Source organism: Poecile atricapillus, chromosome 4 (assembly GCF_030490865.1).
Source record: "Poecile atricapillus isolate bPoeAtr1 chromosome 4, bPoeAtr1.hap1, whole genome shotgun sequence".
Classification (NCBI taxonomy): Eukaryota; Metazoa; Chordata; class Aves; order Passeriformes; family Paridae; genus Poecile; species Poecile atricapillus.
The window spans coordinates 54402040-54428303 of NC_081252.1; the positions used below are offsets into that span (position 1 = coordinate 54402040).

Genomic DNA, 26264 nt, shown 5'->3' on the forward strand with positions numbered 1-26264 from the left:
AGAAGAAAAGTGTACGCTGCTAATTAACTATGTTTGGTTATCCTCCCAAAATATTCAATTATGACTACTTTCTTTAACCACTCAATCCTCCCCTGTAAAAGTACGGTATTTCAGGTCAAAATCACCATGTGCTCTGGAAGTCTTTTTCTCAGCTTATTTTCTTTCTCAGCCACTAAGTGTGTCTTTTTCTGAAATATTTTCAGATAGAGTGAAAAAAAGGCCATCAAGCTAACAAATTCATAGTGCAATTGAATATAGTCAGTCCTGCTTCCACTTGTATGGTGCTTGTGTTCAGTAACAGCTCCCACCAGACTGATGACACCTCACAGATCTCATGCTTTGCAACAACAAACAATTTTGAGTGCAGCAGTAGACTCAGTGAAACTTGTAGTAATGCACATACTCAAATGCTTTTCTTTTGGGTCACGATTTATTAGGGTAGAGGGTGTCCTGAACAGTGCCTTTGTAGTAGTCACGTTCGAGGTAGCTATCTTTTGGTCAGTAGAAGATTACATATAAGGATGAAAAGTTATGTGTTCTGCTCTGTAAAGAGAAATATAAATTTATTCTTGTATCTGAAAATTGCATAATAATTTAACACTGCACTAAAAACTGCAGTCTTGATTTTGCATGCTAATCTAAGAAATGTAGTGTATCAAGATTGGAATAAGAAAAAAAAAGGTCTTGCTAAAGTCTAACTCAGAGTCTCTTTCAAAATGATTTACTACTTTTCCTTGGTTATTTTTGTACATTTTCCTACTTTACTTTCACAGAATGTGATAGCTTTCTAGCAGTTTTCTGAACTGTGTCAGTAGAGCTGTCTTTCAGACCTCATACCACATAAAGATGCTCCTGGTGTTGAAATTATATGATAAAATATTTTGCTTCCATGCATATCAACTAGAGTAAACTTAATTATTCCTCCTCTAGAGACTACATTACAATCTGTTTGAAAAAACAGGTGTCCTCTCACAAAGACTTCAGTGGATTATGATCTACTTAAAAGAGACGTTTCCCTCACCAAGATGTATCCTCTAAGATAACAGAAATAAGGGATTGATATTTTCAGTGAATATCACATGGTCGTAGTACAAGAAAAATATTATTTAAATATCTTTTGCTATTCTTTTCATGTACCACTGCAGCTGGGACTTCCCAAGCAGCTGATGAACTAGGACCTTCAGATGAAATTCTTTTATAGCCATAATCAAAAATCACTGGAATTTACCACCATGCAGATTCAGCAGCTCCACTGTGACTCAGGGAATTAAAACCAAATATCCTAATTTAAGAACTTGTTATTTTGATTAAAAACCAGCTGCATGTGCATCAAGAATAATACACTGGGAGGAACAGGATGTTGCATAAAAGGCATTAGCTGTTTCCAACTAAGCTACACTGTGGAGAGATGCATTTTTGGGGTCACTAAGTATGCAAGGAAAACTTGTGGATGAATAGCCAGAATTTTTGGAAAACTGAACAACATTTTTACAGCATCACAAGTTGTATTTGTTTCTCTTAGCAGAGCAATGGTTCCAGGCCTGCTGACATATAACAGACTGTGAATTAGGACATACCTGATTTAAAGTACCAGTGACTTTAACAGTCATATACAACTCTCTGTTACCATTTGGCTCATGCCAAAGATGTGAACAGGTCTGTGTCTCATAACACAAAGGAAAACATGAGCCATGGGAATGCTACAGTTGACATGAAAGAAAGCAAATTCCATAGTATGTAATCACAATAAAAATGCACCATGTACAATTTATTTTGGTAATCAGTTTCGGTATTCACCTAGTTAAACTACTTTCCACATTACAGTGGAACTGGTTTCTAGAAACACAACACAGTAATTCAGATGTAACACTATTTCTTCATTATATACTCTGAAAAACTAAAATAGAGGTGGTGCTTTTTCATCTATTCAGAATTTACCTCAAATCTGCTTGAAAAATAAGTTAAGTACATCAAAGGCTGAGAGAGCTAGGCCTGTTCACAAATGAGAGGGGATTTTATCCAAGAATAAAAATAACCTAGAGGTGGGTGTCAAGAGGAAGTAGCAAGGCTCTTCTTGGTAGTGCCAAGCAATAGAGCAATAGGCAATGGGCAGAAACTGCTGCACAGCAAGTTCCACCTAAATATGAGGAAGAACTTTTATGCTGTGAGGGTGACAATACACTGGAACAGACTGGCCAGAGAATGTGTGGAGTCCTCTTTTCTGGAGGTATTCAAAACCCATTTGGATGCAATCCTATGCAACCTGGTCCTGGTGGACCTGCTTTAGCAGGGGGAATGGACTAGGTGACCTCCATTGGCCCCTTCCAACCCCAACAATTTTGTGTGTGATTCTGTGAAATAAAGTGTTTGTAGTTTTCTATTTTACCAGTGATATTTAAAGCTGTTATCTGTTCTAAATAGAGTAAATTTCAAGTTAAAGTAATGCAAAATTCAACACAACGAAACGTACCTGAAATTCCAGGCCATAGTTTTCTCTGCAGAATTCCCTCAGCTTAGGATACACATGTTCTCTTAGGGCCCTCCTTTCTGCTATTGTATCTGTGTTGTGGAAAAAGATGCTATTAACAATATTTATATAAACTCTTCTTTTTGTCAGGGATACAGATTTTTCACTTAAAAATGAACCCTTATCACACATAGAGTGCTTATGAAAATCAAGTGCTGGGATCTAATCCCCAGATTGTATGTTGTACAAACAGATGGAAGCATCAGCATGTGTAACAATACATGTAAAATCACATAAATGTGTTTTTATGTGTCAAAATTATGCTTCATACACATTTGAATGTTGCAGCATATTACAATTCAGTGGAGCTGAATTAATTTTGTAATTCAGCAGTCAGAATTTCTTTATTGTTCTGACATCTATTTAGTTTCCAGAAAGCTGAATTTTACAAATAAGAAACACCATGGAAAAATGAGATATACCAAAGATGAAAGACATTACAATACTTAGAAACAAACTGATAACATGAACTAACAAATTTGTCTCAAATGTGTAACTTTCTTTACCATCTTTAATCTAATAGTATCTTAAACCCATTATTTATCATTAATAGCATTATTTATCTGTGGCCCAGATGATTCCTCCTATACCTCCTACGCCTCCAAATACTTAGTTCTGATATCATATTATTCTTACCATGCAAAATGACCTGTTTTGATAATGAAGTACAATATGGTGGCAATGACACCAAAATTAAGTTCAGTATGTCCAAATGAATCTGAACACATTTATATAAAACATACCTCTTGCACATACATCAAATATGAAGTCAATTTGGTTAGTAGTGAAGTCTTGTGTAGACAATAAATTTTATTCTCTTTCACAAGACTAATATATGTGATGGATTTTGCTATACTAATTTGAGTTGAGACCACTGTTACTACATTATTTCCAAAAATAGAACAAAACTGTTGTAAATCACTAGCTCTGAGTGCCATATGATGAAAAATGAAGTGTCAACCGATAAATGATGGAGAACATCTACTGCAGGTAATGCATTATTTGTGTAACTGCACTGAAACAAAACAATAAATTACAACTGATTTGGCATTTCCCATATTGTTGCAAATACAAAACATATATGCAAATCTAACAATGCTTTAGAGCCACAACCAGAGCTGATATATCTGAGTCGGATGTCTGCTCATAGAATTATGGTCACAGATTGCTAATGTTTTTATCTAAAAAAATCTAAGGAAGTGTGAAATCTGTAATTTAATTTATTACACCAAACTAATACTATACTTCTTGCTATTTAAGTGTATCTTTGAAATATTACACAAACGTGTGGTGTAATTACCACTTATTTTCATGAACAGAAAGCAATCCAGAAACATCCAGAGAATTATTTCTCCTGAAATCTTGCATCACTGTAAAAAAGTCTATACCAAAAGGCTCAAAAGTAAAGTCAGGTTTAATTCAATTTATCTGAATTACCATAGCCCTTCCTTCACAAAATTTTGATGTGGAAAAAAGTCTGAGACACTTTCATAAAACATCCCGTCTAAGTGGAATAATGTAATACAATGTATTTTTGCTTTAATGTTTTAAAATATACTACACTTATGTGTTCTGATAATGGTCCAAGAAGCATTGAAGTGCTTGCTACATCACAAGCTTTCCATTTGCCTGTCCACACACCACACAAGGTGAGATCTGAAATCTAAAGTGTAGAGCTCTTACATATCCAGGCTGAACACTGTTAATAACTGCTCTGGGCTACATTTGGATGAGTGTAGCCTCAGTTTCTCTCAGGCAGTCATTATGCTCCTGCCCGTGACACTAACGAGGCTGCACCAGGAGTGCTGTGCCCAGCTCTGGGCACCCCAAACCAGGAGGATGGGGAGGAAACTGGAGAGGCTACTGAGACAGAGACCAAAGCACATGGCCTACACAAGGAGACAGAGGGATCTGGGCATGTTTAGTCCAGCCAAGAGTGTAAGAGGCAGCCAATGCAGCCTACAATTACTTCTAAGACATTTACAAATATGATGGAGCCAAGCTCTTCATGCCAGAGAATACAACAGAGACAACAATAGCATATTACATCTTGGAAGCTCAGGCTGGACACCAGGAGAAGCAACTCTGTCCCCAGAGCTCTTCAAGATTCAACTAGACAAGTTCCTGGCTGACCAAGTTTCTGTTGAGAGCACTTCAGGAGGGAGGTTAGCCCAAGTGACCTGACCCAAGTACCCCTTGCAATCCCTTGCAGCGATCCTCAGGAGCAGGAGAACTTGCAGGTTTGGCTTAGCTATCCAGGCTGCTTGTACACTGCTTGGGAAGACTTTTGCTTCTGTCTGGGCTAGTGGGAACAAGGCTGCAGAGTAAAATAGCTGGTGCCAAGGACCAAATGCCCATGACGTATGTTTTTCAGGGCATTTTACTTTACATCGAGCTCAACCCTCACAAACATTTGGAATGCATTTGGTGAGAACCTGGAGTTATCTTCCTGCTTTTTATCAAAAAGGAATCCAATTCATGCACGCCAAGATCCCTCTATGATGTGAGTCCAAGTATATTAGATACTGATGATCAAGAGATTCACTTCACTTTCAGATCTGGTTGAATACAGACACATCCTACAAATATTTAGGAATGGGGTGAAAAAAACAGCACTCTCAGCTCAGAGCTGTCTGCGTTAGTACATAAAAGGAATGGATGAGTTGCACCCTCCTTAGGATTCACAGTCATTAATTTTCTCTCATACTTTAGTGTCTAAGTCACCCTTTCCTTGCAGAATGTAGTAAACAGCTAACAAGGCTAATTAGTCAGAGGGTTGCACAATGCCAACACAGCAATATTATTTTGGCTCCAAAGCAATGGTGTCGCTGTACCTTGTGATAAAAGCTAAATGTGTAGCTTGCTTTATTTGAAATACTTCATTTTTTTACCTTCACAGTAACTGAGACCCTCAGATCAGCCTGTGATACAAGACTATATATACTATATTCTTCGTCTAAACACAGGTTAATTTTGCCATGCAAGTTTATGAAAACAAAGGGCATCATATCTTCATGATCAAGTAGAATAAACTCTGCTGAAAACTGACTTACTACTTCATTACTGAGATAAACCAAAATGATTCTTGCCTTTATAAATGAAAATCAGTCAAGACTACAGCTTGGTTTTTAAGCTACCACAACCCACAGTTATTGTTTGCAGTTACTTAAATGTGACAGCAGACAGAATGGTCTTACTAGGGATATAAAATAGGCTAAGTTGCAGGAACAAAAACAACAAAAAGGAAGTATTGGGAAAAAGCAGAATTTAAGAATAAACATAATATAATGATAAATGGGAAATATTTTGCTGGAGGTTTACAACAGATAAAACCATGTTCTACTTTTTGGCTATGCCCATAGGATTTATACTGCAGAACCCTGCTGGCTCTAGTTTTAGAACATGGTGCTGTTCCCTGCAGCTTAACGTGCAGAGTCTTGTTCAGAAAATGAAACAACACACTGCAGGAGTACTGCTACTTTGTAATAGCTTAAAAATGAAATAGATAAAACATTCCTTCAACTAGAACTGTGGTCAGGATAAAGCACTTGGCATTCTGTATTTTTATTCCTACCTCCATATCTAATTGAGTGTGCTTATCTAATTGGAATTTAAGTCTGGTGCTTATATTAATTAATTTTAAGAATTCCTGTATTTGAAATAAGCTTTGAAACTTTAAGGAAACAGAAGTGTATATATAGTTAAGATGAACTCTCGTAATTAGTATGGATGGCAGATAAACTGGTTTAATTAAATATAATCTAACCTGATTTAAAGTGACAGCAAATCTGTGAAGCTGGCAGTTCCTAACAATGTCACACAGGCAAATCCACCTTCCAGGCTGCCGCTGCAGATGAACAGATTAACTAAACTACATTCTTCTAGCAGCTGAAATAAGACAGTAGTTGTGAGATGAGCTTCTATACCTCTTAATGTTAATTCTGATACTCAGAAATAGAAATAATAGTTCACAATAAACTGTGGGAATAAAGCTACATCTGAAAAAACATAAGAAAAAACTTTAAAAAAACCCCAGCCCTAAACTTGTCTCTAGTATTTAAACAAATCCACAAGACAGGGACTTGCTGAGTGTACATCTTCCATACAAGAGTTATCTCTTGCAGATGGCTGCCTCATAAGCCATTCCATAACCACATTGTCCTGCCCACTGAGGGCAGTTCTCACTTTGAACTGACTGAGAATGTCAGCGCACCCTCTTTTTCCTCGTGCTCCCCAGGGTAATGCTGAGAACTGAACTGAATTAGTCACATATCCTTTTACACCTTTTCTCCTGTCCAACACAACTGTTTGTGTGCAGTGTGATTTCTGAAGGCTTGTAGCTCAGTCAAATCACTGCCAGTTTTCATTAGAGTACGCCAAGGTGCTGCTTCCCAGCGTGAACTATTCCCATGCCAAAGTCTGACCTTCAAACACAAGCTGTTCTGCTATTAAAGTCACTTATTGTACTTTATTAGAGCAAGCATTGTTTTTCACTCTTGTGTCAGTAAACAGTTGATGTGCATTTATGCAGAGTTGCCAAATATTAATCTCTGGGATAAAATAAGTCATGGAACACAGCCCTGTGAAGACAGCTTCAAAATGCCAGTGAACAGAAGGAGTTAACATGGGCCTGATGGAACTTGCCCATTTCCAAGCACCAGTTATTCTGTCCTAAGACCAAATAGTTTATCTTCTTGCTGGTGCTGTACTGGTCTGAATTCAGCCACAGTGATGTGAATGGCTGTTTTCAAGTTTGTGGGTGGCAGTCACACATTGACTCAGTCAAGGCTTGATGCAGCTGAACAAGGAGATTGCTCAGCCCCATTCTCGCATGTGTTGCAAAGGAGGTGCCAGTGTGGGGACAGCGAGCCCCACTCCACCACGCTCAAAGGAGCAGCACATTCAAGCGGACAATCTGCTCGTGGAAAAGTAACCTGTGAGTAACCATACCCATGCATGATGCAAGCTAAGGCCCTCAAGCAGAGGAAAAGCTTTGGGTGTTTGCCCTGCCACTCTTTGACTGACAGAGGAGCATTGCAATACCCAGCTTGAGAGAGCCAGCAGGAAAAATTGTTGACTGACATAACAAGTTGAGGCAGGCAGCTGAACCTGGAAGAGCCCAGGCAGAAAAAAAAAATAATTAAAAAATAAAAAAACCTAAAAAAAAAAAAATAAAAAAGCTGCTCTTGCAGCTGTTCAAGGCACCACAGAAATGAATGTCATATGGCGTCACAGAGCTGTCTACAGGTGTCATCTCCAGGCAGTCACCCAAGAAAGAGCAGCTCCTTGTACACATGGAGGAAACAACTTCTGTATCACCTCCTCCATTCTTGGTGTTCTCATGCTTTACAGTGGGTCAGACACTTGCTGGAAGTCTTCACCTCATGTCTTTCAGCCTGCTTCTCTGCTGCCATAGTCTCCTGCCCAATTCACACATTACATATATTAACACATAATGTTGGAGTCTGTTGTGCAACTATGGAAGCCCTGGATGAGCAGTGAACTTCTTAGCTAGTCCTGCATGCATGTCCACTGAGACACCCAGCTATTTGCTTTCTCTAAGTTTTCTAAATTCTTAGATTTGATAGAAGGGTAGAACAGATCCCTGCCATAGGATTTTTTTTAATGCACTGCTGTCACCCTGAAAACTCAGCTTCTGAGCTTGCTAACATAGTTTTCTAAAGACTTTCCCAGGACAGTAACTGTAAACATAGATATGTGTACATTCTTTCTGTTACACGTCTTGTGATGGGCATCTCTCATGGCCAGTGCTGTGATAAAGTGTTATCCTGACCACCCAATCCCTGGCTGTGGTCAGGAGCCTATAAATCCTGGAGGGAAAAATAAACCTCTCTCTTCTCTTCACCACACATCGACCTGTGTCCGTGTGATCTATTCATCTTCAGCGGCAACACACTGCAATATTAAAAAATGTTGGTATTTTATAACTGTTGTCTATTAACTGCAGTGAGAATTTCTGCATGTTAATTATCTAAGGTTAAAAATTACTTAGCAGCAGTGCCAAGAAAGAAGTGGCTGCCAAGCCTCTTAATGCTAGTACGTTCTTGACTCATATGATTATTCAACTGAATTATTCCTTTTAAACGGGCCTTTTCAATGATAACGCACAACAGCATTGTGTATTACCTGTGCTGCTAAAAACTTCAAATACTAGGAGGTAACATGTCCCTAAATATTATGGAACACTCGTCTCTGAAAATAATACCATAATAATAAGTAATTTTCATTTCTATAGTACCTTTCATCTCAGAGCATTTTGCAAGCAATAAGTGAGTTTGAATTATTGAGTTTGAGCAGGTAAGAAAGGGGAAAAAAAGACTTGAGCTCCCTACCACCCTTGCCTTCTTAGAAAATAAATGCCATAGACTCGGTTGTCATTTTTTTCCTTTGGACTTCCTGTGAGGAGAGCATTAGAGGAGGCATCCAAAGCCTCCCAAGATTAGGTAGACCAGGAATGGGAACAGGTTGGTCTGGGTCAATTTTCCCAGTGTCCCATCCCCAAACAACAATGCCAACCTTGAGGTCTCTATTGGCTCTCTGGAAGGCAAATAAGAAACTGGACAGACTGAAGACCATTCATTAATTCAGCTAAACCCCCAAACTAACTAGCCATCCGAATAAATTCTGATTAGCAAAACACTGCAACGTTACTGTGATGTAACAGAGCTGCATGTCCTTACTCCACCTGATGGCCAGAGCTCTGTCACTCTGGGATGTGCACAAAGTCTATGTGACTCAACCTTTGCAGCTCTCAAAAAAACTTAAATACAAGACAGGACTAAGAATTTCAGCCCAAAGGAATGTCTGCTTGTCATGAAAGTCAGAAGAAATAATGAAAAATAACATTAAGATGGTAAGTAATTCTGAAATGTGTCTTTCAAGTGGGAAGAAATGACAGGATGTGATTACAAATTTGTGATCTACACCAGAACTCTTAAACAAACACACTTTCAAAACAAAAGACCTAACTAGGCAGGATCCAAAATGTAGGATGTAATTATAAGCCTAAAGCTTCTAATTGCAGCAATTACCTCTTCTTTATTAGCCCCAAATCAAACAATACCTGATTTAAAATGAGGCATAGTTTTCTCTGAAATGTTCCATGTTGTCAGTTCAGTAAGATGACAAATGTAAAAAACCAGATACACAGTAAGTGAACATATGCAACACATACTTTTTTAAATAAGGATTTTAAAATTACAATGTCCAGATTTCACAGTGTCATTTTATAAAATACCCTGCATCTTGATCGTTAATATGCTTAACCAGTGCCACCTATTGGTTTAACAATAACACCCAAACAATTAAAAAAAAAAAGAGTTGGCTAGTAAAATCAGAGGGGCCCAGACCCATGTACCCATGTTAAAATACAGAATTTAGGGGAAATATCAGTATTAAACTGATATAACAGAAGGGAAGAAATGGTTCCTATATCCAAATATCAAGATTCAAATTTTCATTCTTCATACGATTGTCTTCCCAATTTGAAACAAATGTTGGTTTCTGACAATTCTATTTTGTGTGCAGCATGCTTACATGAAACAAATTTGGAATTGGATCCAAAAGTTGGTGAAGTTAATGGAAAGATCTGCTGATCAAAGTTCCACATTTGGCATGTATTGAAAGCCTGTATATTTTGGTACCTTACTGACTTCCAGAGTCTGCATGAAATCTCTCAATCCATAAATAAATCAACCAGTGAACAAACAGTACATACTCTTGTGTCACTCTAGTGGTGATGATAAGGACGAGGACTCTGAAGCAGAATTTTATCGCATAATAATGTCCTAATTAGCTAACCCCACATTACCCTTTGGGAACACAGCACCCTTATACATAGACATTCTTAAAACACGAGCAAGGTTGACCTGGATTCTGTTCCCAAACCTGCATATTCTCCCTCGACTGCTGCTTGAGTGCACAGGTGTCCTTGTTTCCCCTGACTGTGACTTGTGGCAAACATGGAAATGCAAACGCGTCTGCACACAAATGCCACAAACAGCAGGAGCTTCAGCGACACCACAGGTTGAAGGCAGAACCTCCACAGGGAGAGAGCTTTTTGCATTCTGCAAACTGCACAGGTGGAAGTATTCAAAAAAGTCTAATTCTTTCATTTAATAAAGCAAGTTAGGAAAAGCTCCTGAAAATGTGACAATTTTCAAATCATTATTGCCATACAACGAAATGATGTAACAGGAGAAGCTGAAGACTCAGCACATTAAGAAACACCAGAATTAAGTCTGAAAATTATCTCTGTAGAACACCAAGGGTTATGAAAAATAAGCACTGGAAAACAACAAGGCCTGTTAGGACAAGAATTTGCTACTATGATCAAAATTAATGTGAAAGAAAAACTTCTTGTGAAATCTAAAGGAGGAGTTCTGAACGAATTGTAGAAAAATGAGTAACAGAGGGCAGAAATAAGGACCAGCGCAGTAACAAAGTTACGCGCAAAAATCCCATTGATTCATTGAGAGGTGTCAACTCACACTTCAAAAAATTACGGAATTTCCCAGAAAGCAGAAAATAGGCTTGCAACACTGGAAAATGCTTTTAACAATTAACTTATGTGTACTGCAATAGCTTTGCTACTTTTTTTCTCACATCACTAGACCAAAGAGAAAACCATCAGGGTTACTGAGCTACACTTAGTGTTACTAAGGCACTTAAGGTAATGAGACTGTGGCAGTCAATAAAGCAAAGGGACGTCACAGACATTCTTCCTCCTAACTGCAGGTTGAAGTGCTGGAAGAGAATGAAGTAGTATGTTGTAGGCTTTGAGAAAGAATAAAGCAGAGCAGAACCCTAAAAAACGACAGGAGAGCCAGTCTCATAAAACCACACACTTATTTCACAGTACAGTCTGGTACAGGACCATTAAATACACCTCATTCTGAAGAAATTCCAGTAAACATTCCTATATGACTTTGCATCTGGCAGTACTGCAAAACAATGAAAGAGCTCTGCAGGCACTGTTGACTCCTGAGTAAAGTTGCCCTTCCCTTATGTAAATTTTCCACTTTAGGTGCACAAGTCATGGAGTTCCAATCCAGCTTGCATTCTTCCTTAAGTCTGGTACAATACAGCCACAGTTTGGGTCACTACAAAACTGGTCTCTTGGGCCAACTGGAAAAGCACGACTGATAAATGTAGCCTACTGTGTGGTCTTCAAGTGAAAGATGTGAAGACTTTCATGCCAGAAGATGAAAAAGTCTCGAACCTGACACTTTTGGGTGTGCAGAAGCACCCATTTAAGAATAAGAGTTGCTGCTTGCTATCAATGGGGTTAGTTTGCATCAATACGGTAGGAGTTTTCCTTGCAACAGATTTTTTTTTTTCTTGATGCTAAATGGAGAGGATTAAATATCAGAACTGAACAGTCAGACTAGCCTATTGCTGTTCTAGAAACTGTTATCAAAGATGAATAAATGAAATGACAACCCCAGCAAAGAAGCACAGCTGTAAGAGGGCATTAAGCCCAGGACAATGGGACTACACGGGGGAAGGATGCCAGGAACTCAACTGCAGCTTGCCTGAAGAAGAGGATCTCAACTGATTTTAAAGGACTACTTCACTTACTGACAGACAATTTCAACCTAGGTATTAACACCCACTTACAGGCCCTGTGGTACAACAGTTTTTAAACTGAGAATTCCAGGTAGGGTCTGCACTGAAACTCATTGAACATGGCCAAATAATTTACAAAGATGGCTTGTTTTGAAGGATTATGTAATGTCTGAGAGGCAAACAGTGACTGACATGTAAAGGAAGAGTGATTTATCAGACCTTGTTCTCCTTACCCTTCAAATTCTAATGATTCATCTAAGCATTATTTTTAGGGAAGATTATATAATCCAGTCAAACAGGCCATTTTTAATAAATTCTAAAATGTACCTGTTTTTATCAGTCAATTATTCTTCTGATGCCTTGATTTTCCTAGCTATTGCTTTCTTGGTCTAGGTTTTATTAATTGCTTCTGCTTTCTAACCACATTTTGTTGATTATATGTAAAGGTAACAGTAAGTTTGCAGTTTAACATTCTTAAGGAGTTAGTAATTCAAAAAGGACAGCACACATTTTAGCCACTTTGAGAAGCAGATGTAGTTGAAACAAATAAGTTTAATTTCTCACAAACACCTTATAAAAGTATGATACAGAAAATAATATTTAAAGGAAACTTACAAATGGCATACCAATTTAATTAATTTGTGACTGAACTACAGAATTTCTCCCAGATTAGCACTTTCAAATTACTTTAGCTCTCCTTCCCAACTCTTTGCTCTTATTTTCCTCATAATAATAGCCAATGAGTTAAAACTACCTTTACAGGAGGATAAAGACCTTCTGTGATCCTACAGTCTTAACGGAAGTGTAGAATCTGGCTGAAAGGGTGGAGTTGACTTTATTTCCATTTCTTGCACTGCCAGACCCTATCAGTCTTTCTCAGTGCCTGCAAAGATATTTGTCCTTTGGCTACAGAATAGAGAAAAATTAATCTTTTATCTGCCACACCTACACACAGTTAAAGACAACTGAATCTATAATTGGAGATTGTGTTTGAAACTATTTTGAATTTACATAATGACTGTGAGGAGCTGTGGCATTAACATTGGAACAATATATCTGCAATGGAATTGCTTAATAGAATTATATAATATTATACATGGTCGATTATAGGAAATTCTGGATAATAAGGTAACTCTTAGAGTCCTGCATAACACTCTTTGAATCCGATTTCACACCTTATGCTCCTTAGATTGCTGAATGCTGCCATTTCTTTTTTTTATTTCTTATTATGGCTCCATTTTAATAACTCTGTAGGAATAAGGATATTTGGATACCTAGGTCTTCACAGTTAACCTCTCTATATACAGATAGACAAAAATGGATCATTACAATGATGGTTTTGGCTAAAGTTACTCTTTTAGGGAGATCTGCTTCTAGGTACCTCACTTTTGTTTTTTGAGATCTTTTTGGGTGAATACACATGGTCTTGTTCATAAAAAAGTCCCAAAAAAGTTAGAAGGACTAGGCATTTTACTGGGCAATAATCCATCTCAACATTTGGAAAGGTTGTTATTAGTTCCAAGACTATTAGCTAATTAGTAAAGCAACAAGACAAATTTCAAAAAGCAAAGGGCCTCACAGGTTATTAAGCACGAAGACATAACCTTCATCATTTTTTCCCTGTTGTGATTTATTATTCTTTCATCATACATCTGAAATTGCCAGGGTCAGAGAGAAGTATTGGGCTCCTTTGGTCTAACTCACTAAGCCTGATCTTACTGCATTTGCTTCTCGTTTATCTTGTATGTAGCAGCTGATTTGCATAACTCTGAAAATATGGATAACTCCTCTCATCTAAAAGTATTTAACCCACATGGTTACTCATTGATTCTCAATCATTTAGAAGTAATCTTAATCTAATATTTTAAATTTAACTTAAACTCTGAAACTAAAGCTATCCAGATAGTGCTCTTAGTCATTAATTCTAATTTCATCTTAATGTTTTGTAAAACATTACTATTTAGAGACTACATAAGAATTTCACAAAATTATTTAATAATTTCACAAAATATGCTGTGTATCATACATATACTATAACTATCTAAAAAACCTGTTTCAGTTTGGAGATTCATAATGCCTAGATGAGACTCAACTGCAAGTATTCAACTGCTAGTAGGATGAAATGGGCTCTATTAATAAATGTTTTTGAGGGTTTAATCATACCACAGAGTAGTGTTACCATATTGAAGACTGCAGCTCTGCCACCCCAGGAAATGCTAGGAACAGGCTGAACAAGATATTTGACAGGTTCTGACGGTCTGAAATTTGACCTGTAGCGATTTGATCAATCCTGATGATTGATACACACAACAATAGTATGACTATGGATAAAGTTCAGTGTGGAAGTCCTGCTACTTCCTAGTCTTCCCAGTTTATGGGAGGAAGTGTATTTTGAACACTGATAAATCTAGTTTCTAAAGGTGACTTTCTTCTCTAGATGCATATTCTGCACAAAATGTCTGTAGCTGCTCAGGCCTAAGGTCGGTCCAGCACAGTGTCCTGTCTCCAACAGGGATGTGGTAGAGGTGTACAGATATAGATACAGATGTAGGAGATAACAGGTGGTGGTGGAGGGAGTTTAAGATCAGGTCAAAAACAGATGGAGCCATTTAATCATGGTGGTGACAAGGTGGCTTTCAAAAGTTGCATTTGGTACATGTCCTCCTTACCCAGCACAGCAGCACACACGTGGTACGCTGCACTGATTTGGGTCTTCTTACTATTTACTCTGCTGCACTGTTGCTTTCAGCTACCTGTGACTTAGCCCTACTCCCCTTTTGACTACAGATTTTGTAAGTAAAAACTTCTCTCTGATACAAACCCTATATTAATAAGAGCAGTGTCAGGCCTTATTTTAGAAGAGCACTGACACAACCACGATTAAATTGTGCTCTCTAATTCTATCTATTATTATCCTTCTTTAATTAAAATTCCAATAAAGGGATAAAGCAGTTTTCTTGAATAGTACTGCCTATATTAAAATCTGCCAGATTTCTTTGTAATCCATGCACATGACTATTTATGATATTATATTTATATCTACCACCTTCAATATATTAAAACCTAAAATTACTGTAGGTAGATACTACTAATGTATTATTACTGCAGCCTGAAAGGATCTTGAATCACAAAATACTCTGTCAGCTGCTAAATTCAAAGAAATTTCATTTGTTTTAGATGAAAAAAATTACCACTTGGGCATTGCCCTCATATCTTGACTTAGAAGTTTAGTAACTCCTTGAAGTTTTCTTTATGTGACATATATTTTAAATTCTCCAAACAAAACTTAAAGTCTAATGTAGGATTTTCTCTTGCTTGTTCACAGATCTGTGGACACATGCCCACACAGTCATGTATGCAAGTTTCTTAAGAGGAATTATTTTGCTGCATAAGCTTAGAGATGGGATGCCAAGTTACGCAGTTGTACCTTTTGTGCTACACTGCTCTTATGTGATTACACAAATCCCACCACAGAATACACGTGGCCTCCTTGAAACACAGCCTTGGAAATCCTCTTCAGCTTGCTTCCCAGCAGACTGCTGCTCAGGCGAGAGGTCATCCCAATGCCCTTGCCCAGGCAGAAAAGAAGCTCCCCTCTCTTGATGACTGGGATGCTGCCTGCTTGCTGCTGTCTCTCATTTGAAGGTATCAAACCTTGCCAAGGGAGCAATTCACAATAAGGACCCAATTCAAGTGCCATATTCAGTTGCTGTTCACTGCAACTGCTCTTCACTGCTGCTCATCATCTAATACATTTTTTGAGAAAGTAATATCACACAGAATTTGCACACTTGTTTCATTGTCCCTCACTACTTAGAAACTGTGTCAAGGGTCCAGAAGCTCCCCTTCATCACTGAAAGAAAGCCACTGCCCCTAGGAACGAGGCACGGTCTAGCATGCAAATACATCTGAAGAAATAAAGAAATATTTGCCAAGTTAGAAAGAAAATAAAAGAAATTGTTGGTTCTGCTTTGTTTTAACATTATTTCTTCAACACTATGAAAAGCAGTCATACTCCTCTGTAAAGCTTTTACTTTTACAACAGCATTCAACAAAATCTAGGCAGCTCTTCAGTACTGCTAGAAATACAACCTTGAGTGACACCCTTCGAACATACTCAGTTCTCACAAGAGAGCTGAGCACTACCAGCAGGTTTGAATATAGTCTATGACAGTGTGACTTGAGTGTCACACATCCATTTATCATCCTACACAGTTTAGAGTATTTTATATAATTTATGTGTATGTGTGCATATGTATGTACAGACAACTACAGATACAGAAAATTACAATTTTAATATCTTTAATACTAAAAATAATGGACATGTAGTAAAAATTTTAAGTAGATAGTGTAAATACCTAATCTGTTTGAAGCTGATAACTTCAGGTGTTGCTACCAAGAAGATGACTGAGTTTCAGGTAATTTTGCTTATTTGTAAACATCAAGAAGAAGCCACAAACTCAACAAATTACATAGCTTGCTCTTTTCCTAAAATACCCCCACCTAACACCTTTTGTAGTATGGTTGCCAGATGCACGTGCTACCTTTTGAGTACATGAATGAAAATTTTGGGGAAAATTCAACAAAAGTTCTCAGTGTTGTCATTTGCATATTTGGTACATTTAGAGCAAATCCTTAGCCCACAAGCTACATAAGCAGATAGCCCTCATGAAGAACAGGAGGACACAAAGAGCAGTTCTTTTTATACAGATTATCAGACTATTACAGTTTTTTGAGTTTATCTGTGTGACAAAATAACAGGAACAAAGGCTTGAGAATCTACTTAGCAAAAAACATCTTGTACTCGTTGGTTCTGCCTTGCAAAAAAAAGTTAAAGCCCATATAAGATTTGGTTATACAGTCTCAAGGAAAGTCAGATCTTGCTTTTTGCTCAATCACATCAACAATGGAGTTGTTTCATAGCACAAGAGAAAAAAGAAAATTATACATAGAAGCAGAAGTACTGAAAATGGCAGGTTTCTTACCAACTTAATAAACTGTTGGTATCTCTAACCTCTGGACCTCCTGAAATAAGACATGTTTCAAGTCAAGGTTCACACCAAACCTAGGTATTTGAATAATTTTTCTCACACAGACTCTGAGATACTTTATCTCTAAAACTACAGAACACCCCCCTTTTTTTTTTCTTTTCCCCCAAGTGGTAGCTTGGTTTTTGACTCTTAAACACTACAGTGATGTGCGTCACACAAAACCATAAATAGGTACAAAATTAGGTAACCAGAACTAACACTTAGCACAAAAAAAGTCCTGGAGTTATTTGTCTCCACATCTCCGCAACACCTCCTTTGCAATTTCATACGCTTGAACATCTGTGGTTTTCTTTAGCTAAGGAATAAATTCCACTCAGATTATATAAAATTGTCTTTATAAAAAGATCTTCATGTAACATATCCAAGTAGGGACACCATATGGTATTTTGGGACTGGTCAGAATGAACTGTCATTAACTAAACATTGTTCTGGCTTTTGAATATCTTTGCACTTTAACATTTCCTCAATTATATTTTCCTTAAGGAAAACAATATTTCATGTAAAAATATTATAACAGACCGTGAACATGCTAAGAATGAGAGATTATGCCTTTCTCTTATCACATATGGCAATAACTTTGTAATTAAAGCAATCATAATTCTTCATCATGTTCAAAACTACATATTCACAGGTCTTTTTTTTTCTCACATGTACATCAACATAGATAGAAGCACGTGTAATTCCTGCAAAACAGCCTACAACAACAGGTCCAAATGAAAGCATTGGTAAGACCTGTTTCTGCAATCATTTAATTCTTTTCTAGTCAGTAAAACTAATTGCTGATGGCAATTTTGCTTTATGTATCACAAGAATACAAGTAAATTTGGCACTGAACACTTATACTTCACTAGAATTGAGTGTTTTTCAAATTAATACAATGTTCTGGATGATGCACGTCAATGGAAACAAACTAAGGGGAAAAACTGAATAATAAATCAAGAAAAGCCAAAGTCATTCAATACCGTAAGACAAGAAAACCTCACTCTGGCAATTCATGGGGAAGCTGGTGAAGTTCCAGCTGTACAGGTTGATTTCATACTGTGCTTGTACAATGGAATCATTAAAATGTTGATAATATCAGTAGTATCTTCTAATAGAATAAGATCTTGATTTTATATTTCTGCATGTATACGTAGGACTTCATACTTAAGATTGTTAATCATGTCAACTAGTAGTTAGTTTAATGGTTTTAAAAAATGGGTACTAGAGGCACAGAAACCATGAGGAATTAAACAGGGCTGTTAAAACAAAACTTGTTCATTATCTCATCAAAGTTGTTTGTTTGTACAATAGAGGGTATTAATAGGTTAAAAATGGCTAAAAACTATTAACTGACAAAATCCAGTAACAACAGTCCAGTGCTGGAACTTAGGAAGTCTGCAAGGGTGCTGCCTAGAGGAGGGTGCAGTGCATAGCTGAAAGGGTGGCTGGGAAAAGGATCCGCCTTACCGTATGAAGTGCTAGGTGCAAACTGTTTATACTTCGAGGTAAGGCTTGCTAACACCACCTGTGTCAGGACACACTCAGGCTCTATATAAAGGTATTATCATCCTGTCTGCACTAGAACCACCTGTGTGTAGGATTTGGCTTTATATACATCCCTTGTCAGTGCCTTCATTTGTTTCTACTGATTACTAAGGCATCTTTACAACTAAAACTCCAAGAGCTCAGAGTAAAAAAATTATCTGTGTCTTAACTAATTGAAGCAATAACAAGCCTTTAAGTCAAACTAGCAAAGGGCTGATTTCTCCACTTGCAGAAGAGCCAATAGGATTTAAAATGCTCAGAGGTCTGATTGCTTGTTCCAATTCACTGGATTTCATTTTCAAGACAAAATCCTAACTCCATTTTTGGCACCAGTTTCAACGAGAGATTATAGTATTTCCTTACAGTCCCACATAACTTCTTGAAACAGCCAACTTTACAGCTCAAATAATTTTCTTTTTGAAGTAGTGACAAGAATCGTTGGAACCTATGTCCTGAACCTATATAGGGCTGATATCACAGTTCCATGTAATGGAACCATATGGGAGTTTATACCTGTTGTTTGTCACATGAGCTGTATGTTAGTGGCAAACATCTACAGAGGCACTACTGAGTAGCAGAGAAACTGTCATTAACTGACTTGCTGGTAACAGTTCATAGGTCTCTCATGGAACAGCAAAGCACTTATTACAATCAGGCAAATATGATTTACTTTTCTTATCACTTTCAAGTAATGAAAATATCTTGACAAAACCAAAACCAATAAAAATCTTCTACCTCTCCTAGCCAAAATGTCTATTTAAATGCATATTCAAAATATTGCTGATTGCTTGTATCTACTGAAATGTGAAAACAGATTTATTTGTATTCAAATAATAGAACAAATTCCATGATTCTAAAGACCCAGTCATTTTCAGTGATATGAAAACGGATTAATTGATATCAAAAACTTGAGCAAGACAATACTGATAACTACTAGGGGAACATACAGTTTCATTTATCTACAAAATTTCCTCTAGAAAATAAGACTAGAAAATGAAGCAATCTTGCTCCTACTACCCAAGCTCACTGTCTCCACTTGTTCTTTTCAGGGACTTCTAGCTGAGAAATTTTTCAAATAACAACTTCCTAGTTGCATAATAAAAACATAATGTATTTCAGTCATACTAAAGCATGTTTATAAAGAACAGACCAAACACTGATTACCAGAGTTCTCCCCTACACACTTACTAAATATAATCCAAGAAAACTTCTTTTGGGTTTGTACACTTTCAGTGGTAGATAAATTTTTCTTGTGACTGCTAACAGGATTAATCCCTATGCTTCTCTGACACCATAGTTTGAGTCTATCTTGAGTCTGGGGGCTCACTGCCCTTTTCTGGAATGCTCTGCATCAAGAAGAACGGGTATAAACTGTAGTGATATGCTGAAAATTAACAAGAGAGGCCTTAGTCATCCAAATATAAATTGAAGTTAGGGGCTTGAATTAAAAGGTTTACTGTTAAAAGGTTTACTGGGTAGGAATACTTCAACCTTTTCATCCAGGATTTTTGCACTGTAAACTTTTTCAAGTGTTTTACCAACAACAGTTCTATTTCAAAGTACTTTACTAGATGCTGTCTGAACCCTGTTATAGGCTAATTTCTTTTTTATCCACGTTTCCTTTTTCAAAAGTCACATTCAGTCAGTAATGACTCAACAACAGTGCTGTCACCAATAAATAGTAATGGTTGTTTCTTGTCATTGAAAGTTCTTAAATGTTCGTAAACAAAACCACTCTGAAATTCTGGCCTCCTACTACGATTTTTAAAAGCAGGTGTGATGCCACAGATAAAATATTTGTCATGAGGAGTGTTAATCATTGTGACCATGTGAGACTACAAGAAAGATAATAGTAAACAATCCTAAAATGTTTGAGTTGTTTTCTTTCAGTGCTGGGATTTTTTAAAAGCTGATATTTTCAAATTACAATTCCAGGGTAAAATCCTGGAAATGGATATATATGGCTTTAAATCTCAACTTTTGGAATGAGTTTAGTGGGTTTTCTATTTTAGCAAATATCTAGCTAACATACCAAGCTACCCTAAATGCCATTCACATCAAATTCAGAGGCATCAGCAGCTTCCCAGTTAAGGCAATGCTGGCAGAAATCCATTTCTAATGAGTAACGTATCTCCTTAAAATCCACAGTAATTTTCTTTCAGAGCCAAATAGATTTTTTTTCAATTATCACCCTTTTTATATCTCTGCTTAGACTGCAGCAATAAACTGCAAACATCCTCATGGCCTCCTTAAAGAATGTATTTTTTTTAAACAAACAGGGATGTTGAATATGAAAGCTGAGAGTTTCCTTGTGTTGAAAGCAAGTAAGAAGTGCTGGAGGTGTGGGAATTTTTCAAAGCAGCACTATGCCCAGTTTTTTTCTTTGCTTGTGAGCACTATTGCTCATACTCCCGTAAGAATTTGTGCCAAGACAATTTTCACTTCAAAGTTCAAACTATTTTGTTGTTTCAGGCATGATTTTCAGATCTCTGATGTTTGCATGAAAGGTGACAGTATTGTTGAATTAGAAGTGTTGGGGGAAAGGTGGTGGGTGGTGGTGAGAAAGTTAATTGTGAATACAGTGGGCTCATTTTTTACAGACAAGTAACGTCATAAGTGTGAACGCTTAATTTATTATTTCCGTGCTTCAAGTGGGAATATGCTTCAGCAACTCCTATCTTACAAGTGGGAATGACACCTCCTGAATGTATGCAAATTTCTTGAATCAAAGGGTAATTTTAAAAATAGGCTTTAAACAGCAGGATGCCTAATTAATTCAGATACTGGGTATACGACCCCGACTTTATTAAGCTAAAACTGCAGGTTTCAAGGCATGCTTCCTTGGAAGCAGAGTATAGCCAGGATCAAAGGATCACCTTAGCAGTAACCTCAGTCGGCTAAGACTCGCTTCCATTATGCCATGAAATCTATAGGAAACTCTTATTAACCAGACCCCATCCAGGAGAGCTCTTCGAAACATTCCCACTCCCCCCGAAAAGCCTCCCCTTCGCTAGAAGGCAGCCCGTTTCCGTGCTTCCAGACCCCCGTGTGTCCTGCAGCTCCGACGGCGCAAAAATGAGAGGATGCCCCGCGCTCCGGTGCCTTTCAGGCGTGTCATTTACGGACATAAAACTTAGGGAGCGGAGTACACCGGCGCCCCCGAGCTCATACACCCACACCCGCCAAAGCCCGCCCCACAAGCCCGCGGCCGCCTCGCCCCGCAGCGCGCCCTGAGCGGAGGGGCCCTGGCCGTCCGCTGCGGCCGGGGGCAGGAGCCGCTCTCGGCTCCACCGCGGCCGCTGAGCGGGGCTGCCCGGGAGCGGCGGAGCGGGCCCGGGGAGCGGCGCTGCGGGCGGCAGGGGGAGCTGCGGGGCGGGCGCGGCAGCCGCGGTTACCTTCGGGGTTGGCGCTGATGAAGACGCGGACGCTCCTGCCGCTCGGCACCAGGTGGGACGGCAGCGCAGAGAGGTTGCCGGAGAACGCCGCCCGCCGCAGCGCCGCGTCCCGAGGGCAGGGCAGCCTGCCGCCCGCCCCGGCCGGCCACATCCCGCAGGGCGAGCCTCCGGCTCAGAGCAGCCCCCGGAGCGCCGCGGCCGCGCCGGCAGCTCTCACCGCCGGCTGAAGGGCAGCGGCCATACGGACCCTCGGGCTGCTCGGGGCCGCCGCCCGCCTCCCCGGCGGAGGTGCGGCTGGGGCCGTGGCCGCCGCCCGGAGCCGGAGCGCGGGGGGAGCGAGCAGACGATGCTCCGACCGCCCCCCGCGCCGCTCCCTTGCGGCGGCGAGGAGGGCGCGGGCAGAAAAGTTTGCGGCGGAGCGGTGCCGGGCGCGGCGGAGGCCCCGCGGCTACAGCCGGACCCCCAGCGCCGCCCGGCCGGGCGCGGCCACCACGGAGAGCGGCGGGAGGCTGCGCCGGGAGCGCGGTCTGGCCGGCGAGTCGATCTGGTTCCCCCTCCGCCAGCGAGGGTTCGCGGTGTTCAAAGCGGGGACGCCTCCGGTGAGGCTGACGGCGCCTTCGCTCCTCCGAGTGTGTCACAGCCCCGGGATCGGATTTTTATAGGAAAACTGCTGCCGGCTCATCCTTTGGGCTCGGAAGAGTTCAGAGCCCTTCTTGTGTTGTGTTCCGTAATCTGCACAGGAGTCCCACCTGCTCAGATACAAAAGAGAGATGCTCTTGCCGCTTTTTTTCTTTTCCTTTGTTTTTAATCAGTTATTTATTTATCGGAATAAATGAAAAGCTGCGGTTTGAAGAATGAAAGAGACAGGAAGCAGCGAGACGCGCCGCCGGCGGGATGCGGTCCCTTTGCAGCAGTCAGTGGCGGGGCATCCCGTTGGGCAGCGCCGATGAAATATTCAGGAGGGCGGCGGGGTCGGGCCGCGGCTCCGCCGAGCGCGGGGGCGGGCGGGGGCGGCGGGCCGGTCCCCGCCGGAGGGCGGCGGCGCCGGGCGGTGCGGAGCGGAGCGGGGCGGTGCGGCGGCCCCAGCCCCAGCGGGCGGCGGGCCCTGGGCGAGCCGCGGAGTTTAGAAACCTCCCCGGGAGGGGCGGGCAGGCAGGGACATGGCAGCACGGCGGAGAGGAGGGGCTGGGGGGGCAGGGGTGGGGTGGGCATGGGGCTGCAGATTGCCTGATGGGTCTTTTGGCCGTGGGAATCCCTTCGGCGGAGGAGGATGGAGGCTTCGACAGAGGGATTTGTCAAACGCTCTGCAGGTGTTTGTCCGTGTTTGAAAGACTGGAGACAAAAGTCTTTAACACGGGTGGTATTTATACATTTTAGGTGCTGTAACTGATGCAAAGCTGATTTATGTATTTCCAGATATATAATACAGTATGTACAATGTACACGAAACAATCTTACAGTGTTTCTAAACGCCCTATTTAAGACCTGTACTCGGTTGCGTTACCCCTGCGCTGCCGTGGTCCCAGCCGGACGAGTTGCCCGCTGTGGCAGCAGTAGGGAGCCTGAGCTGGCTTTCACGGAGGCAATGCTACTAAAGTAGGCGAAAGCAAACTGCTCAGCTCTGTTTCAGAAAGGAAGGTGACAGCCAGATGGGTTCCTTAAGTACTGATGAGCAGATTTGTTTAAAAAATCCCGATTTCTTAAAGAAATACGGCTTATGCAGAATTGCATCCCATATGTATTTGCATGTGAGTATAAGGGAGTAAATTTGGTGCTGCTTGCTTGCTGTTCCTTTGTTAGTTCTGCACCCCATAAATTTTGGGCTGATTTCAAACACATGAAACGGAGGGTATAATTTGAGATATTAGTTCTCCAAGAAAGAACGTTCCTCTAAGTTCTGTGAACATAGCTGGGCAGGGGAGAATGTGTTTATGTGCAAAAAGGAAAAATATGCAGCATATATTTCAACCATTAATATTGAAATGTCAGCATTGGGCAGAAGAGTTGTGGGACTGTTGGGAACTGAATGTCCAGGAATTGGAAAAATCCCACTTTTAATCCAAATGTATTCCTGTAGGATTCAGCAGTGTCCAATAAGGAGCTAATCTCACTTGAAGCCTGTCATGGTAGACATGCATATTTATCTTCTCTCTGGATTCTCTGACGCTCTGTTTAAGACAAGCCTGAAGCTTTGGTATAATTCAGTTTAAAAACCTGACAGTCATGAAATGCAATTCCCTAGGAAATGAGGCTTCAAATATGTCATTGCCTACAAAACTATTGGCCTTATCTGCACTTGCCTTAGCCTTTGTGTAGCCAATATGCTTAGGCGTGCCTTTTTCTGGCTGGTGTCATGAACAGGTAATTTCTCTAATACAGAGATGAAAAGCACCTCCTTGAGGCTGCAGACAGTTAATGAGTGCACCAAGGAAATGATTTATAGTGTGGGCTGAGTTACGTCTTACGTACTTTGCTGAGACTAACTCTCAGCTGGGCTATCTCCTTTGCTTCTCCTGCATAAACTACTAGGCAGTTCTTAAGTAGGAATTTGCTTGTGGAAGCAGCTCCTAGTAAGGATGCAGAGACTATCACTTCATATTGCTGCTGCCTTAGTGTTATCATCATTTTCTCAGACACCTTCTTTGGAAGATGAGGCTCATTGATCTACCCCTTTACCATGCCAGCCATAATGCAGTGTTTTTCTAAGACTCTTTTTGGCAGTCATCTTTACTAAATTGAAAACTTGAGTTTGCATAATTTGAATTCTTTTGAAATTTTGTCTTTGACAGACAACAACATTATCTTTTAACTGAATATATTGTTTCATGAACCCAGGCTAAATGAAATGGGACCAGGCGTATCACTTCCAGCTGTTCACCTGTCTGTTTGTTGCCTGGCTGATACTGTGTTGGTGGCAGGCATAGCTGTGTTGCATATGAAGCAGGTAGTCCATGCAGCTTGCAGGCTGCCACAGTACAGTTCAGAACCTCTGCTGATCTATATTACTATTTTGATCTGTACACTGGATTGCCTTTATGCATGACTCAGCTTCCTGTCACGGTAGCTGCCACCTCTGTGAAAGCTGAAATGGACAGATGCCTCAGAGTGGTAATCTCTTCTGCTGCCCGGCTTCAATCTGTTTATGTTTGGGGCTCAATGTCCTAAGCTTTAGCACCTGTGAATATACAATGCTGGGAATGAAGTACAGTGAGGCTGTAAGCAGAGGATAAATAAATGACTACAGAGAAACTAATTTATTGCTTTACCTGAGACTTTATCAGTATGAAAGTACTATGGGTGAACTCAGCTGGGAGATTAGTTGATAGCTTTTCTCAAATTGAAAATAATTATTTTGTTAATTAAAAAAATTAAACAATATCAAAAACCATTATGTAGACCAAAATAAAAATAATGTTTAGGGTTCTTCGGTGTTTGTTATAAGCATATGTCAAAATGACCCTGTTTCGTATTGAATAACATGTTTTTTAAATTGTTCATTTAGAAGTGCTGTACTAGAATCAGTGTCTGTATTTGAGTCCCCACACTAGTTATGTGGAAGCCAACTGGGCAGAGATTCCTGTCCTGTGGAAGATGGTAGAGCATTGCCTGAAGGCATGAACCCCAAACTTTCACCCTGACTTTATTGGACTTGCAGCAGATCTACAGTGTCTGTCATTAAAGTTAGTGCAGGAAGTATCCTTATGTCAAACAGAAGTAAAACTAGATCTGTAATTCTGCCAGTCACTTCATATAAACATGACTGAAAAACAATAAATCTGCATAGTAGCAGGTAATCTTTGTACATATGCACTTGGTGTATGTTTTTTTCCCTTTCAACGTAATGTTTCTTGGTTATCCTTCTGTCCTTATTTGCTCCAAGTTGAGTTACATTTAAATGAAGCTACAGAATTCATTCCTTGGTAAAACACATGAGTGAAGTCTAGTTATTCCTGATGGCCTGATTCTGCTGTAATTCAAATAGAGTAGTGCTTTATTTCTTGAGTAATCCCGCAGGAAATGGTAAGATACTGTAGGCAGAAAGAACAGTTCAGTAATCCTGATTCACATCATTACTGGTCAGTAAAAAATGCACCAACTTGTTTGGCTTAAACCCAGCATGATAAGGGTTTGCAAATGAAAACCAACTCTCTGAGTCAAGCTGTCTAAAAATGAGCA

At 39.8% G+C, this 26264-nt stretch overlaps 1 protein-coding gene across 1 annotated transcript in view; it reads right to left on the reverse strand.

The window, feature by feature from the left end:
• The window catches only part of NWD2 (NACHT and WD repeat domain containing 2), a 49734-nt gene extending 27495 nt beyond the window's left edge, over positions 1-22239 (reverse strand). The window contains exons 1-2 of the mRNA XM_058837838.1: positions 22089-22239; positions 2471-2559 (exon numbers count right to left, since the gene is read on the reverse strand). Coding sequence (XP_058693821.1) covers positions 2471-2559; positions 22089-22239 — 240 coding nt within the window. The remainder of the gene's footprint in view (positions 1-2470; positions 2560-22088) is intronic.
• Positions 22240-26264: the final 4025 nt, after the last annotated feature.